At 43.3% G+C, this 18,931-nt stretch overlaps 1 protein-coding gene across 1 annotated transcript in view; it reads right to left on the reverse strand.

Moving 5' to 3' along the window:
• LOC310796483 (contactin-associated protein-like 2) overlaps nucleotides 1-18,931 on the reverse strand; it is a gene marked incomplete at both ends in the record, with an annotated part of 775,066 nt that overhangs the window by 163,133 nt on the left and 593,002 nt on the right. Inside the window, one exon of the mRNA XM_083658673.1 lies at nucleotides 7,160-7,316. Within this exon, the coding sequence (XP_083514799.1) occupies nucleotides 7,160-7,316 (157 nt within the window). The remainder of the gene's footprint in view (nucleotides 1-7,159; nucleotides 7,317-18,931) is intronic.

An 18,931-nucleotide genomic window follows, 5' to 3' on the forward strand; every position in this document is an offset into this window, starting at 1 on the left:
AATTGTCATGAATAACATAATGCGCAGAGAAGCTGCTGTGACCTGTTTTAAACCACATGATGGAGAGTGCAGCCACAGCTGTAGGAGTTTGTGATAATAAAAAAATATCTAAAAGAAATGTGTTAGCTTAACGACAATCTTAGTTGCTGAAAAGATGTTTAAAATAACTGTAACCTGTCACCTGTGCATAATGCTCCCTGCGTCACACAGCCAACTGCGCTTCATATCATCCTCACAGAGAGCCAATGTATTTGATCCATTTGTCACTGATCATGATCGTCATACTTTAACAAATGATCAGAGTTCAGTTAGTCATGTTACTCATAGGCAGTGCTAATAATGTTCCCTAAATGATCACTGAAAAAAATGCCACACAATGGCATACAATAGTAATAATTGTGACGAAACAAAAGATCATACATAGTAACAAGAGATGACATAAAGCAGCTGATTCTTAAGAATATATATCTAACATTGTAAAAATGCACTGTGGCTCATGGAGAGTATGATCTTAAAATAGATTGTAACCCTAAGCAGGTCACCAGAGCAGGGGAGCTGAATCTGGGGTGAACATTGGGGACAAGCTGCAGGGCTGAAAGGGACTTTTGAGTGAGGCAGGAGTAAAGGCAATGGCAATAGTCTGAGAAGGAATAAGTCATTGAATGAACTTCTCCAATCAGCTGTGGAGAGGATTTTTACATAGAGAGAATGTAAGCATAGAGACAATGTTAAAACTGCCCGTTGCAAAGTTGTTCAGGGACACCCATAGCAGAAAGAGGTGTTTTATCGTCACTTTGAATGCAGCCTCATTGTCCCATTCTCTTTCTGACTGCCGTAGACTGGCTCATGAGAAACACAACTGACAGACCCAGAGGTATCCAGTGGACTTTGTTTTCCCAACTCGAAGATCTAGACTTTGCCGATGATCTTGCTGTTCTCTCCTCAAAGCACAGCCATCTGCAGGAGAAAACTGATCTCTCCTCAAAGCACAGCCATCTGCAGGAGAAAACTGTTCTCTCCTCAAAGCACAGCCATCTGCAGGAGAAAACTGTTCTCTCCTCAAAGCACAGCCATCTGCAGGAGAAAACTGACATGTTCTCTCCTCAAAGCACAGCCATCTGCAGGAGAAAACTGATCTCTCCTCAAAGCACAGCCATCTGCAGGAGAAAACTGACATGTTCTCTCCTCAAAGCACAGCCATCTGCAGGAGAAAACTGATCTCTCCTCAAAGCACAGCCATCTGCAGGAGAAAACTGTTCTCTCCTCAAAGCACAGCCATCTGCAGGAGAAAACTGTTCTCTCCTCAAAGCACAGCCATCTGCAGGAGAAAACTGTTCTCTCCTCAAAGCACAGCCATCTGCAGGAGAAAACTGTTCTCTCCTCAAAGCACAGCCATCTGCAGGAGAAAACTGTTCTCTCCTCAAAGCACAGCCATCTGCAGGAGAAAACTGACATGTTCTCTCCTCAAAGCACAGCCATCTGCAGGAGAAAACTGACAGACTGAACAAAGCACAGCCATCTGCAGGAGAAAACTGATCTCTCCTCAAAGCACAGCCATCTGCAGGAGAAAACTGACATGTTCTTTTCTCAAAGCACAGCCATCTGCAGGAGAAAACTGACAGACTGAACAAAGCACAGCCATCTGCAGGAGAAAACTGACAGACCGAACACGTTTGCCAAACAGACAGACAGGCCTGAACATCAATGCCTCCAAAACTCAAGTGACGTGCAATAATGCCACCCCAGATGCACCAATCACAGTGGATGGATACACTCTCGACTATGTTGAGGAGTTTAGCTACCTGGGAAGTCTTGTCAGTAAAGACAACCCATTCTATCTGGAAGTCAAAGCAGTAAAGTCCAACAACAAAGGTCTGACTTTACAACAGCAATGTGAAATCAGTGCCGTATGGCTTGGAGTGCTGGCGAGTGACAACACGTGAAAAATATCGATGCCTTCCACAACGGATGCCTCAGGAAAATCTGATGCATCTTCTGGCCTGAGAAGATCTCTAATGCACATAGCAGTCAATTTATATGTTATATAAATTGACTAAGTGCAACAGTGTGGTGCTTGAAATCAAACGCCGCCGACATCGATGGCTGAGTGTCCTCAGAATGGACCAGGTTGCACTTGGACTCCACCTGGGAAGAGGAAGCAAGGCCGGCCCAAAACAATCTGGTGGCGAATGGTGACAGCTGAGTTAAAGGAGATGGACCTAACATGGGGCGAGGTACAGCATGCAGCGCAAGACAGGTCCAGATGAAGATCTGCAATATAATTTTTTATTATTTTTATGGAATTTCTTGAGCTACAAAAGATACCAATAATCTGGAAACGCTAAACAATTGTCCCTATCATCAAGTGTACTAACCCAAAGACCTGAGATGATTTTAGACCTGTAGCAGTTTAATTATGAAGAAGGTTAATTGAGAAGGTTCTAAAGCAGGCTGTTCAGCAGCAGGTGCAGGGTTCTTTAGATCCTCTGCAGTTTGCGTATAGAGTTGGCAGGGGTGTGGAGGATGCCACCCTGATGCTGCTGAACTGCCTGTTCAGCAGACCTTGAGGGTCTCCTGACTCATACCAGATTCTGTTCATTGATTTTTCTTCTGCTTTTAACACCATACGGCCACATTTGATTTGGTGGAAAACTACAAATATTTGCTGTTTGATAGTAGGTGGTGCTTTTAGGGCAATGCAGATGCCATTTCTAAGAAGGTACAACACTGTCATTGCTCCTTGAGAAAAATGTATTTATTTTTAATGTGTGCACCAAAATGATGACTCTTCTACAGAACTTTTCTTGACGGTGGTGCTGACTTTTTGTATTGTGGGAGGGTTTGGAAACTTGAATCAGGCCAATAAGAATAGGTTGGGTCAGCTTGTCAGAGTGGCCAGTAAAGGTATTGGGGTGAACCAAGCAGCTCTCTGACCTTTACGATCGGCAGGTCGTAAGGAAGGCCCATGCCATTATTGGACTGTACTGACCACCCCCTGCAGAGGGAGTCTGAGCTTCTACCTTCAGGTAGAAGATACAGGCCTCTATCTTACACCCAGTGCAATGTGGGGCAAACGGAAAGTGTCATTGCTATCTTACAACCCGCATAGTTGTCAATTTAACACACTGCGCCCCCGCCGGTAAAATGACAATTTCATTTGGATCCATCTGTGCACTGTGGTTTGGGCCAGTCTATCTTGCGGTAGATTGGAAACAACTGAGCTAAAACCAAGTAAAAGCTGGTCTTAATCCAGCCTAGTCTGGTGCAGTATGTGGTTGCACAACATGCCTTCACTGTGCTTGTTACACATACATGAGGGACACGCAACAGCACAAAATCATGCCAAAGATTACAACTAAAAACATTACAATGTGGAAAAATCGTTTACATCACAATAAAAAAAACTGTGTGAAAAGCTCCCTCACACTCACACAGCAAAATAGATCAATTTATGTATTTATTTAGCAGCGGGCGCTGTCCATGGTCCTGAAAATGGAAAAATGGACAGAGGAGAGAGGTTTAACTTATCTGCAAATCATGTTGATTATTGATTTTTTTAATAATAAAATTTGACTTGACTTGGGATGTACAGGTTGAGATTGGACAGGTAGGACAGGTGTATAGGATAAACCTGGAGAAAATAACATGAAAGAGAAGAACACCGGTCAAACTTATTCATCAGAAATTCATGCCTGGGAGATAAAAGGAGATGAGATGATGAAATGAAATGAAAGAGAAGAAAAGTGAACAAGAGTACACATGTTGCAGAGAAACTGGAAACAAAGGGAGAAGGATGGAACGATGGAATGAAGGGATGGATGAGTTTAACTTGATTTAGTGTGGGGTATGGTATACTAAATTCTTATGGGAACTATTTTATTTAGATTGTTTCATTTGAAGGCTTTTAGGGAAATTAATATGAAAATGTTGGAGACAATAGACCCTTTTCACGGGGGCCATTTTGTGTCCAAAAGGCAGGGTAAACACAGGTGCAAGCAAAACACTAATGAGGGTTTCCAACTTCCATGATTGTAAGTTGGAAACCCTCATTACTGTTTTGCTTGCACGTGTGTTTGTTTCCCCTGCCTTTTTAACACAAAATGGCCCCTGTGAAAAGTGTGCAAGATCTATTTTATGGCTGTGCGCGCGCGCACACGTGTGTGTGTGTGTGTCCACAGGATGTGTGTGTGTCCATGTGGGCGTCTGTGAGAGGATGTGTGTGTCTGCATCTACTGCCAAATATGGCTAATGAGTGGGAATAGAGTTGTTTGGGCAATATTTCAAAAGCTCACTCAGCCAAACAATGAGACATTAATGGCCACAATATTAATGGAATGAAGGAAACAGAATAGGACTTATTTGTAATCTCATCAGTGTTATGAAGAGGAGGCCATAAAACAAATAGAATCTCTCTTCCTCACGAACACACAAAACACTCACAGACAGACATAATGCACACGCTTGCACACACTCACAGACAACGATGCAAGTGGTTTAATGAGGACATCCATCAGGTGACTAGAAGAGGTTTGAAACACAAACTGTTGGTCCTGGAGGCAAACATCACTCTTAAACTGATGCTGTGGCATTCATCATTCAGTCACTTCAGCCTTTGAAGTCACACAACTCTGCAGACTATTCAGCTCAGTCACATTTTAAGATGACAGACTGTGTCAGGGGCTGTGTCCATATCCACCTTACTTCTAGCTGCCATGATGCCTTATGGGTGCTTCTTCCGGGTGTAATCCTCCCAGCCCCCCCCCCCCCCTCCCCTCAAAGCTGCAGGCGAATGGAGCAAATCAGGTCCAGCTTGGCAAAAATCTCGTGGATAAATATCCAGAGTTGCTCAAAGAGCAACAGAAATAGCGGATGTGATGATAGATAAAATTAATACATTCCCTCAAATAAGTCGTCAACCCAGTCCTATTTATTGTGACAAGAATTTCCTCGTAACGAGGAAATGTGCAAGCTGTAACAATCAAGTCACGTTAAACCGGACCTTGTACCCATAATTATTTTACAGCGGGTCATTCAAAAATAAGCTGGATAGACAGCGGTTTTTTCATAGTGGAGCGCTTTGGATTGAATGCCTAGAGCGCTTCTAATGTGCACAGGAGCTGACACTGACAGTTAGTAGCTAACATTAGCTAGCTAGCATACAAGATAATATATTTAATAATTCAAACCAGGGCCTCTGCAGTTGTTAATGTTTTTAGTCCCGCCTCGTCCTTGTTTTTGCTTAGTCAGCCAAAAAAGGTGACATTGATGAGCAGCATTCATCTCCAAAAGTTGACATGTTTTCTGCTTGAGGCAGCAGTGCTCCGCCAGGTGCGGTGCTGGGAAGAGGAGCGCTCCTAGCGCATCCTTACCATCGAGAATGAATTGCAGAAAGGCACTGGCTGCTCAAAAACGGCCCCTAAGGCAACCATTAGCATTAGCAGTTTGTAATGATGTCTGAGCAGTTTCAGCACCATAAAATTGCCCCATCATAATGTCCACGGGCTACGACAACTGTTACTTAAATGACCAAGGATTTAGTGTTGGAAATGATTTTGAAAACAAATGAACTCTAGCTAAGTATACTGACTCAACTTTTATAAATGCACCATCGAGAGTATCCTGACTGGCGGCATCACGGCCTGGTATGGCAACTGCACCGCCCTTGACCGTAAAGCTCTGCAGAGGGTGGTCAAGACAGCCCAACGCATCACCAGGTCTGAGCTGCCAGCCATCCAGGACATCTACAGCCAGCGTTGCAGGAGGAAGGCTAAGAGGATCCTCTCCGACCCCAGCCACCCAAGCCACGGACTGTTCACGCTCCTGCCGTCTGGCAGACGCTACAGGAGCATACGGACCCGAACCAATAGGTTCAGAGACAGCCTGTATCCCCAAGCCATCAGGATGCTCAACTCGGCCTCTAAATAGTGTCTGGCCGCGCCCCCCTCCCTCTCAGCACACACCTGTTGAACTGTTGACTGCCCCCCCCCTCCCCCCAGCCATCGGGCTGTTGAACTGTTGACTGCCCCCACCCCCTCCCCCCAGCCATCGGGCTGTTGAACTGTTGACTGCCCCCCCCCCCTCCCCCCAGCCATCGGGCTGTTGAACTGTTGACTGCCCCCCCCCCTCCCTCTCAGCACACACCTGTCGAACTGTTGTCTGCCCCCCCCCCCTCCCCCCAGCCATCGGGCTGTTGAACTGTTGACTGCCCCCCCCCCTCCCCCCAGCCATCGGGCTGTTGAACTGTTGACTGCCCCCCCCCCCCTCCCCCCAGGCATCGGGCTGTTGAACTGTTGACTGCCCCCACCCCCCCAGCCATCGGGCTGTTAGCTGCACTATAGCTCACTTAATTTTTTGTGTCGTTGTGAATTGCTGTGAAATTGGGCTTCTTGTTTTTTACTTACTTCTAAGTATGTTTTTATCTTTATACCTCTTTTAATCTTTTAATACTCCGTTTTTACAGTGAAGTTGATATGAGCGCTGAGTATAAGATTTTCCTTGCAGGTGACAGATGTTTGCATTGTTGCCGGTATATAACAATAAACTTGAACTGAACTGAACTGAACTGAACAAAGTTGTGGAAACCATTCAGACAGGGACAGACACTGTTAAAAACACTCCCAAACTTGCCTTAAGTCCTTTTCAGAGATGCAGTGACCTCCTGAAGATATCCAGATGTTACTTGGATGGGGTGTATGTATGAACACGATTGTCCGTTGTGAGCGCGCGGCCGTGCAAACGGATCTTAACCACCCAAGTCCCTAGTACTGTGTTGCTCACAGAGCAGCACATATTTGAATACTACAGCAGTATGTTCAGAGCGAGCGAGTGGGCATGTTGATGACATTGGGATTACTTCTGTTATTGTTAAATGGCACTTTTACAAACCATTCATGTTCCCGCACAATTTCATTTGATGAATGGATAGTTACATGGCTGGATTATTTGGAAGAGAAACCCCAAATTTGTGAGTAAACAACCTCCCTGTCTGCCTGTTTGAATCGTGAAAATGCAACAAGAATATGATAGAGTGTTGAATTAGGCTCAATATTCGAGAGATAACTATGTGGAGAGAAATACATTGAAAATGGGCCAGATATGATTTGAATGCCACCCTGCCACCTGTTTGCGCTCTTTTAGAACCTTTAGCAGTCTGACTCACCATTGCTTGTGGTCTGCATCACAGTTGCAGTCGTATTTGGGGTCGGTGCAGTTCCTGTCGATGCCACAGGCGCATTTCTGGATGCCAGGTCCTGAGCCGCCCCAGTAGAAGTGCTTATCACTGCCCCGGCCCACCCACCATGTGTAGGGGGTTCCTTCTGTGGAGAGACACACACACACACACGCACGCACGCGCACGCACGCGCACGCACGCACGCACGCACGCGCACGCACACACACACACACACACACACACACACACACACACACACACACACACACACACACACACAGTATGTTCCTTTGAAGGATGTCAGCTCTCCGAAAGAAAATGAATGAATGAAGAAAATAACAGTCCTAACCATACAAATCTTTGGTAGAACACTGCAACACCCCCCCGACTCCCTCATACAAAATGTACTCACACACCTAGGCTACATACATCACAAGTTACAGTGGAGATAAAAACAAACTTTATGGAGGCAATGAAGGCATAGTGCAAAACTGTCCAAACTCTACCCAATTACAAATGATTAATTGTTATATCATTAATCGTTTCAAGCTTAAGTCCCATTAAAGTGATCTATATTGGCACCTGCCAGCTGCAAGCTGAATATAATTCATTTGCCCAACATGATTTACACAGCTAGACTTTGAATTCCAATGAGTCTGGCAGAGACTCGCTCACAAATCACACCTGCGTTTTGAGAGACCTGTGGAAAAAGAATCTGATGGGTTCAGAGCCAATGTTAAGGAATACAGTAGCTCATGGCAGGCTGTGGTATATGGTTACTATATCAGCTAAGGGGCATTGTATATATCACGGCCTGAAGTGAGCTAAAACTGTTACCAAGTTTGGCAATATGAAAGTAATAAACACACTAAAATGTATACACACACACACACACACACACACACACACACACACACACACACACACACACACACACACACACACACACACACACACACACAGAGTGTAGTATAAGTATTACAAGTAAGTAGTACAAGTATAATAGGCTAAATAGGGTACTAATGTTCAAAATAAAATAGGCCCTGAACGAGCCAGTGGCTGTGCAAAGTAGGTAAGTTACAGTAGCTAGCTAGCAACAATTATCTCAATAACCAAGCAACGCATTTCACAACACATTTTACCATTGAAAAAAACGTGACTGTTAACACGAATGTTAACAAGCTAAAGTTTCAGTCATTTAGTGGCGTTTTGTGAGTAGTTGCTAACTACTACAAATGGCCTGCATTATAGCGCTTTTATCCAAAGCGCTTTACAATCAGTAGATAGTCTACATTCACCCATTCATACACCAATGGTGGCAGGCTACCACGCAGGGTGCCTACACACCATCGGGAGCAAGGAGGGTTAAGTGTCTTGCCCAAGGACACAACGACAGCAGCTGGGAGGAAGCGGGGATCGAACCGCCAACCCTTGCGTCATTGGCCGACCCGCTCTACCTCCTGAGCTAAAGACGCCCCCACTACAGTAATTGGTAACTACGAACCGGTCTGCAACTGCAGTGCTGCTTGAACACCCTTCTCAGACGTGGAGGCTGAGTAATACTGAATTGTGCAAAGCAATTGTCATAGCTATAGATGCTCAATATACCACAGCGATGAGCCAATCAGATCGCTTGATTTGAGGTAGCCATTTTATAAATTCATATATTGATTTAGTGTGCATGCATTCCTGTACATTTATGTTTGCTGTACACAGGTGTGTGTGTGTGTGTGCATCTCGTGTGTGCATGTGTGTGTCAGCATGCCTGTGAGTGTTTTTTTTTTTTTTTTTTTTTAACAACCTTTATTTATACAGGGGGAGTCTCACTGAGAGCAATGCTCTCTTTTTCAGGAGTGCCCTGTTCACATTCACACACACATTCATACCTGGAAGCTGACCAGTCTGTGTTTTAGCGAGTGGCTAAGAGGTGAAGGATCACTGTTTTTTAATAAGAAATGTAATATTGGGAGAGGGGTGTGGCCTCAGCCAAGATGGCAGCTTAGCCTAAAAGACTCCGACAACCGCACGTTATTTTGATTAAAAACCCCACGAACGCACTGGGTAATGTGAAAAAGTTTTGTGACATCGATTAAGTCAAACGACTCTACGAAGAAACCATACGAAATATTTACTAGAGCACGCGCGGCAAGCAGTATAACAGCTGAGACAACTCCGCCGACTGATACTAGCAGTAGCACAGACGCTAGCAAGATGGCTAATATAGCAGCGGTGCTAGCCGAGCTGAAATCAATCCGCGCAGACTTCGGAACGAAGTTGGACAACATCGATAACCGGCTGACGGACGTGGCAAACTCCATAACATCATTGGAGGGCAAAATGATCAACGTGGAACAAGATGTCTCCTCAAACACCAAAAGGATTGACGAAGCTGAAGCGTGCATATCCACAGCGGAGGACCAGCTGCGGAAGGCTGAAACAGAGTTAACATCAGCCGCCAAGCGCATAGCCTACCTCGAGTCAAAGACAGACGACTTGGAGAACAGGGGATGGAGGAAGAACCTGAGGCTCCTTGGTTTACGCGAAGGAGCTGAAGGGACCATTTGTTGACATGGGAGCCTTCCGAGGCTTCAACACAACCCGTGCAAGATCAGAGTGCTACATGGAGGGAGGATTCATCTCTTCTCAACACCACAAGATGCCGAAAAGTTTCATCATGACATCAAGTAGCGTTCAACACGCAACACTACGGTAAATCCACTAATGATCACTGAATCCGATCATAACAAACTTTGAGACTCAGCCGGAAGCACAATGATCGGCTGGACAGCTGTTCACTCAGGACTCGGCTATTATAGAGTCTCAAATAATTAATGCCTTGTGGATTAGGTTACTTGCACTATGTTTCAGGCTTGAATAAGCTCTAATAGATAGTAGCTGTACATACTTTTTGTTATATATTTTTATTTTATTTTTTATTTTGACTAGCAAGTTGAATGTGCGCTACTATTCAGCTATTATTTCAATTAGAAGGGGGTTAACTTGAACACATGATGTGCGGTTGTTGGTCATTGATGGTTATCCTGTTCAGAGCTGAGTCCATGCAGCCTAGCTGCTCCTCAAAAGAGTGTGGATCAGCGTCTCTCTCATGTCCATACACAGAAGGGGGGAAGCATAGCACTTCGTTTGGGGAAGTGGGGGGGGCAGAACAGTTTACGTCATTGTGGTTTCTGTGTGTGTGTGTGTGTGTGTGTGTGTGTGTACTTGCACCAAAAGAGAATGCAATTTCATGACTTTATACTATGCTGAGATTATCATTTATCGTGAGGACAAACATGGGAAGTAGTTTGGATATTAACATTGCAAGTTGGAATGTGCGGGGAATGAGAAAACTGGCTAAATTGAAACAGGTATTGAACAGGTTAAAACATCTCAAATCTAAAATAGTCTTTCTACAGGAATCGCATTTGACTCCTTCAGACATACATCAACTGAGTAAAAGATGGCCAGGCCAAGTATTTCATGATTCATACAATACCTATGCAAGAGGTGTAGTTGTTCTCATTCACCGTTCAATTCCATTTCAAATGACAAAAATTACCCAAGACACGTATGGAAGGTATATTATTGTCCAGGGTAATATTTTGTCACAGAAACTGAATCTTGTAATGGTCCAAATGAGGACAACCCATCATTTTTTGAAAGATTATTTCTCACTGTGTCTGCCTTAGAGGGACTCAATGTCATCGGAGGGGATTTTAATTGTACCATTGACCCAGTACTGGATAGATCCATCCAAATTGATGTAACTCATGTACAAACTAGAAAAACACTGACTAATTATATGAGGGACCTGAGGTTGATTGAAATCTGGAGAGCGCAGAACCCAAGTAAAAGGGAATACTCTTGTTCTTCAAGTTCATATAAAACTCATTCACGCATTGATTATTTTCTAATCTCCATGGAATTAATGTCTAAAGTTAAAAAATGCTGGTACAACAGTATAGTAATTAGTGATCATGCAACAGTATCTATGGAAATACATCTAGGTGGACTGGAGCGGTGCTCCAGGTGGAGACTGCAAGTTTATCTGTTACAGGATCCAGGCTTTGTTAAATTTATGGAGAACTGCATTGACAAATATTTTCATCTAAATACGGACGAAACCACAGCCAGCATTAGATGGGAGGCATTTAAAGCCTATATAAGGGGAGAAATTATTAGCTACACAAGTTCCAAAACCAAACGGCAAAACCAAGAGTTACAAACATTAGAAAACCAAATTAAAGAGGTAGAGACCGAAATTTATAAAGACAATGACCCCCAAAAATTACATTATGTATCCATAATGAGAGCTAAATATGACAAATTAACAACAGACAAAGTGGCTAAAAGTTTGATATGGACTAAACAAACATACTGGCCCCTATTCTCCCACAGGCCTTCGGCGCTAAAACGGGCCTTAAACGCAAAAAAACGTGCCTTGCGCCTGCCTCGGGAAGATATCAACATGGCTTTACGCTGGCAAATGCGCTTTAGGCGGAATGGGCGTGGCGCTGTCCCTGAATGGGCGAGAATGGGCGTGTCGGCCTTAAATGCCGGCCTAATGATATCTTCCCAACTGGCGTAAATTTAGCGCTTTGCGCTTTTGAAAACCAGGCCTATTCAGTGCGCCAGTTGCGAGGAGCGCTCTTCTGCCTCTCCCCTGTCACCCTTCTCTGTCTCTCTCTGAAACCAGGCCTATTCAGTGCGCCAGTTGCGAGGAGCGCTGTTCTGCCTCTTCTCTGTCACCCTTCTCTCTCTCTCTCTGACTCCCTCGCTCAGACAGACACAACATAACACACTTCCCATAGGAAAAAGAAGTTGTAAGTTCACTGCCTGGCATGTCCCAGCATGCATTGTGGTACTCCATTTCGCTACTAAATAGCAACCAAATGAGCCGAAAACCTATATAAAGGTAGATCTAAATAATGTGTAATGGTAACACAACCTGCAATTGTAGAACATTTCAATATTGGACCAAATAAAACATCGAAATGAAAACACCACCCTATGTAAAACATATATGTCCTCCTGGGCCTATATATATCCCTTGTCGATTTAACGTGATTTAGATAAGTGACAGCGGAACGAGCTTCTACTGTCATGTGCTATACTGTGATGTCCGCTCCAATAACTTGGCCCTACTTCACATTTCGTTTTACAATAAAAACACATTTATGCAATGACTTTACATAATGTAGGGTATATTTATGTGCATCATCCTTCCTGCAGCAGGCGAGAGAAAATGATATCTTTCTGGACAAACTTTCACCAATCTAATAGGCTATATTTTTCTAGCTGATGCATTTAGAACATTCTTTTCACTTTGATCTTGCTATAGTGTAGGGTATTTACATGCTTGCAGTATTTAAACTGCAGTTAGATTGGTTTGAGAAGCATAATAATATGGAATAATAGCCTATATATGGAGACAGACAGACTGGATGAAGGGAGGGGGGGGGGGGGCAGAGCGCTTGGCTTTGTCTGGTTTTACCGGATTTGTCCAGGAATTGGGGCTTAAAAGGAAAGCGTGTGACTCTTTACTGCAATTCTCCAATGAGCGGACTATGCATAATTTTACGCTTAAAAGGCATGGTTATAATGGTTGAGGCTGCGTGTAGCGCCGATACCAAGATAGAGAGTGCGCTGGTCCACACCCACTAACTGCGCTAGGCGGCCTAGCGCTAGGCCTTAAACGCAGTTTCTACGCCGATTGCAACGATAGGGCCCACTATGACCAAGGAGAAAAAGCCGGTAAATTACTGGCCTGGAGGGTAAAGAAAATGCAATCCGAAAAAGCAATTAATAGTATAAAGTCAACAGCTGGCAATTTGACTATGGATCCTGTGGAGATAAACAATAGTTTTAGAGACTTTTACAAATTGCTATACAAAGCAGAACATAACGGAAATAAAGAAGCTCAAACTACATTCCTGGACCAATTGCAATTTCGGACTGTATCAGATGACGAAAAAAGAACATTGGATAGTCCACCAACAGTAGAGGAGCTCTGTGAAGCTATGGGAAACATGAACAGCGGAAAGGCACCCGGACCAGACGGGTTACCAATAGAGTTCTATAAAACCTTTTCAAGACGACTTGTGAGGCCGTTGCTTGACATGTTTGAAGAATCATTTACTAACAGAACACTTCCAGATTCATTAAGATTAGCTATAATAACTTTAATATTAAAACCAAACAAACCCCCAAATGAATGCTCATCATACAGACCAATTAGTCTAATGGGATGTGACACAAAAATACTATGCAAAGCACTTTCTAGTAGGTTGGATAAACACATTCCTCAGCTGGTTATTGATGATCAACAAGGTTTTGTACGAAATAGACAGGGCTATCACAACATCAGAAGGGTGTTGAATATACTATATGAACGACATAATGAAAAGGACACAGCAATGCTATCAGTAGACGCACGGCAAGCGTTTGATAGGATAGAATGGGATTATCTTTTTGAGTTACTGCCCAGATTTGGGCTAGGCGAGACCTTTCTCAAATGGATTCGACTACTATACACAAACCCGACCTCTGAAATCCTAACCAACAATAACATCTCAAAACCTTTTAGTCTATGGAGGTCTACTCGGCAGGGGTGTCCTTTGTCCCCGTTGCTCTTCATACTAGCAATCGAACCTCTAGCTATGGCCGTGAGAACACATATAGGAATATCAGGTATTACAATTGGTGGGAGAGAACATTGCATATCTTTATATGCAGACGATATTATATTCTTTCTAACCAATCTAAAAACTAGTATACCTGATCTGATCACTCTGATTGACAATTTTGGGGCGTTCTCCGGATATAAAATTAACAATTCCAAATCAGTATTGATGTTTCTCAATGAAGAAGAACGACATAATCCCATAATCAGTACTCCATTTGCAACAACCATGGAGGGATTTCGGTACTTGGGTATTAAAATCACCCCTGAACTCAAGGAAATAATCTCAGCGAACTATGATCCCCTGGTAGACAGTGTAACTGAAACATTGAGTCGCTGGTCCAGTTTACCTATATCTATGGTAGGGCGAATACATTTAATAAAAATGACCATTTTACCAAAAAATTTATATTATTTTCAAACACTCCCATTGCCACTACCAAATGTGTTTTATGACAAACTTGACAAATTGTTTAGACAATTTATCTGGAATGAAAAGAGGGCTAGACTCCGCCTTAGACTACTTTATCTGCCTTATGAGAGAGGAGGACTCCAGCTTCTCAACCTTAGATGGTATTATATGGCAGCCCAATTGACTTCAGCATCATATTACTTCTGTACAACAACACCCCCAGCGTGGGTAAGCATTGAGCAAGAGTCCATTCCCGATCTACCATTAAAGTTGTATACACGAATCACACGGCCAATTTGTGTAGGCTGCCATCTAGTGGGGACGCCATTACTGCGGGGGTAGGTCCCCGCAGCTACCTGTGCTGCTGGCTGCTGCAGAGTGCCAAATGATAACAGCGTCGTGAGCTGGATTGATAACGTGAGACAGTAGCCCCCAGTTACTGATGAAGGTACGACCTTATTATGGATGGGGATAGTAATTATTCAAATTGTAAATAGCGGAAAAAATACCACTTAACGAGCCGCATTTCAAGTGACGTTATTGTGTAAACATGCTAATGTTAACTTACAGCCTTTACTAGCGTTAGCTACATGAAGAGTGCCCCCCTGTCTGAAACCATAACGTTACATAAACATACAAATTTAGATTCCCTGGACGTGCAGAGGACCAAGCTGTTCGCCAGAGGTGGACCAAGAATATTAACAGAAAGGACTTTGTTCCCAATAACAACAGCACGGTAGGTTTTGGTGTAACAGTCGTAAATCACTAACGTTATTTCACCTCATAATGGCTAGCATGCAGCTGCCAGCTGCCTAGCCTAAGCTAACAGTGATTATGACATGGGTTATGTCAACATTATGGTTGTTAATGGACTGTGAATATCGGACAGGTCCTTTCAGAATGATGTGTTCATCATCTGGTAGAGTGTGCAATATTTGGCCAATCCATCCGAGCTCAGGTCATTTTGACCCTCTATGAGAGACCTGTAGTTGGCATTCTGTTGCTCATCACAAGCCAGGCGATTAGTAAAATACCCTTGAATGCCTATAAAAACACAAATTCGTATTTTTTTTTAATGTCTACTAATGTAATTGATGTGCAATGATTACATGCAACTTGATTGTTTATGCTAGCTAGTCAGTAAGTTAACAATTAGCATGTTTACACAATAACGTCACTTGAAATGCGGCTCGTTAAGTGGTATTTTTTCCGCTATTTACAATTTGAATAATTACTATCCCCATCCATAATAAGGTCGTACCTTCATCAGTAACTGGGGGCTACTGTCTCACGTTATCAATCCAGCTCACGACGCTGTTATCATTTGGCACTCTGCAGCAGCCAGCAGCACAGTCTAGCTGCGGGGACCTATCCCCGCAGTAATGGCGTCCCCACTAGATGGCAGCCTACACAAATTGGCCGTGGGATTCATGTATATGTACTCCTCGGATGTTAAAACATTGAGGAAAAAAACAAAAAATAATTTTCTTAAAAACAACATTTTGGTTTGGTATGCAGCACACAAACATATAGGTGACACGCCAGTACTATCCCAATATACTCCTATTTGGGGCAATGAACAATTTAAACCTGGTAGAAGGGATGGAGGATTTAAGTTATGGAGCATGGAGGGTATTCAGAAAATTGAAGATCTGTATGTAAAAGATGTTTTGCTTTCTTTTGATCAATTATGTCAGAAATACCAAATACCTAAAAAGCATTTGTTTAAATATTTACAGTTAAGAAGCTTCATGGCATCGAGATGTGAACAGATAACATGTATTACACCCTTATCAACACTTGAAGCGATGACAATTGCGAATTTAGAAGGGAAAGGCCATGTTTCTAGGTATTACAACATGTTGGTTGAATATAGCACTGAATAAATAAATTAAATGCTTGGAAAACAGACATACAAGAAGACATTGATTAGGAAGATTGGTGTGATGCTTGTTTAAAAGCACAAAAGCAAACAATAAACACAAGGTTTAAATTACTTCAATATAAATTGTTAATGAGGGTGTACATAACTCCGTTCAAACTTCACCACATGTCTGCTAACATTCCTGATGTCTGTACTAAGTGTTTGGAAGAAAAAGGTACTTTAATTCATTGTCTATGGGGATGTTCAAAGATTCAAAACTTCTGGAAGAGTGTCATAAATTGTTTGTCAAAGATCTTTGATACTGAAGTTCCTCTTAATGTCAAACTCTGTGTGCTTGGTATCTATCCGGGGGACTTTGTGCAAACAACAAAACAAGCTAAACTACTGGACTTCGGACTTCTTCAAGCCAGAAGAGCTATTGCACTTTGCTGGAAAAATATGGATGCGCCATCACTAAAAATGTGGAAACGGGAACTTTCGGAATGTATTGGCCTGGAAAGACTAACGTACATTGCTAAGGGCAAAGGGAAAGATTTTGCTCAGCTCTGGGAGCCATGGGCTCTATTCTCCCACAGGCCATCGGCGCTATTACGGGCCTTAACCGCAAAAAAACGTGCCTTGCGCCTGTTTCGGCAAGATAGCAATAGGCTTTAGGCTGCCAAATGCGCTTTAGGCCGAATGGGCGTGGCGCAGTCCCAAAGTGGGCGTGTCGGCGCTAAATACCAGCCTAGTGATATCTTGGGACCTGGCCTACATTTAGCGCTTTGCGCTTTTGAAAAGCAGGCCTATTCTGTGCCTTCACTGCTTCTTCTCTGTCACCCTTCTCTCTCTCTCTCTCTGAGTTCCCAGCATGCATTGTGTTTCTTCATTTCGCTACTAAATAGCCACCAAATGAGCCAAAATAGATATAAAAGGTAGTTCTAAATTAATGTGTAATGGTAACACAGCCTGCCATTGTCAACATTTCAATATTGGACCAAATAAAACATCGAAATGAAAACACCACCCTATGTGAAACATATATGTCCTCCTGGGCCTATATATACCCCTTGTCGAGTTAACGTGATTTAGAGAAGTAACAGCGGAACGCGCTTCGGAACGCGCTTCTAATGGCATCTGCTATACTGTGATGTCCCTCCAATAACTTGGCCCTATTTCACATTTAGTTTTACAATAAAAACACATTTATGCAATGACTTGACATAATGTAGGGTATATTTATGTGCATCATCCTTCCTGCAGCAGGCGAGAGAAAATGATATCTTTCTGGACAAACTTTCACCAATCTAATAGGCTATATTTTTCTAGCTGATGCATAGAACATTATTTTCACTTTGATCTTGCTATAGTGTAGCGTATTTACATGCTTGCAGTATTGAAACTGCAGTTAGATTGGTTTGAGAAGCATAATAATATGGAATAATAGCCTATAATGCAGACAGACAGGCTGGATGAAGGGAGGGGGGGGGGGGCAGAGCGTTTGGCTTTCGTCTGGTTTTGCGGGATCACTGGAATTGGAGCTAAAAAGGCAAGCGTGCGATTCGTTTATTGCACTTATCCAATGAGCATGACGGTGCATAATTTTACGCCTAAAAGGCGTGGTTGTAATGCTTTGGGCTGCATCTAGCGCCAGCACGACGATATCAAGTGCGCCTGTCCACGCCCACTGCTTTGATCTGCGCCTGCCGCTCGGCCTAGAAACTGCGCCGATGCAACGATAGGGGCCCATATATGCGTTTCATGAGAGATGGAGGCGGAGCTCTTGCCTGAAAGTTTGTTTAAAAAAAAAAGTGAGCAATGTGGAGGAAGTGTTTTGATTTGTTTTATCAGTACTTAGTTTGAATTGTTGCAGGTTGATTGTGTGTGTATGTGTGTGTGTATGTTGTAAAATGTCTTGTCTTTAAAGTTGTATTGTCACTGTATGTTGTGTATAAGGAAAAAATGACAATAAACATATTGAAAAAAAAAGAAAAGAAATGTAATATTGTTTCCTTTGCCTTGGATAACACTGGTCTGGTACGGGACAGCAGAGGGATAGGTTTAAATATTTTCCAGCCTGCCAATATCTCACACCAATAGCGAGGGGGTGAAACATTACGTTAAAATAAGCTTCATTGTCAATATTGCTTTGTCAAACTCCATCAGAGACAATCTTAGCCTTTTTTTTCTTCTTTTTACAGTCGATATTGAAGCCGACTTGTGATGCTGCACAATTGCATTGAGAGGTGTGATATACTATTATACTTACGGAGTGGAGTGAGGCTAAAGTCAGGGAGGGAGCTATGAGTGTGTCTGGGTTTGTTTCGATACCGCGCGTGTGTGTGTGTCTTTGTGGGCGCGTGTGTGTGTATTGTACTTCTATAGAGACAGTCCCCATGTCTGGGAACGCCCATACAGGCTCTAGGAACGCCCACAATAGACGCTGGGTTAGCTGGCTCAGCCTGGCTGGGGGCATGGTCAGGGTGGTGTAAATCCTCCCGTTCTATCCATTCAGCAAAGTTAGAATTTAGCTGATAGCCCAGCCCAGGCAGACACGATCGGGGATTTAACCACCGCAGTAAACGCACATCTGAGCAGACGTCTTGTGTTCTGCTCTAGAACCCCCAAACCTGTAGTTTAGAGCCGCAGCACCGTCTTTTGGTGAGTCAGCCTATGAGATATATCGGCGGTTTTACCCCACTCGCGCCAGCCGTTTGACATTTTGTGGGCGTTCCCAGACATGCGGACTGTCTCTATACTAGTGAGAGCCATATATATATTAGGGCTGTCAAAGTTAACCCG

This window comes from Poromitra crassiceps (genome assembly GCF_964638095.1).
Source record: "Poromitra crassiceps genome assembly, chromosome: 2".
Lineage (NCBI taxonomy): Eukaryota > Metazoa > Chordata > Actinopteri > Beryciformes > Melamphaidae > Poromitra > Poromitra crassiceps.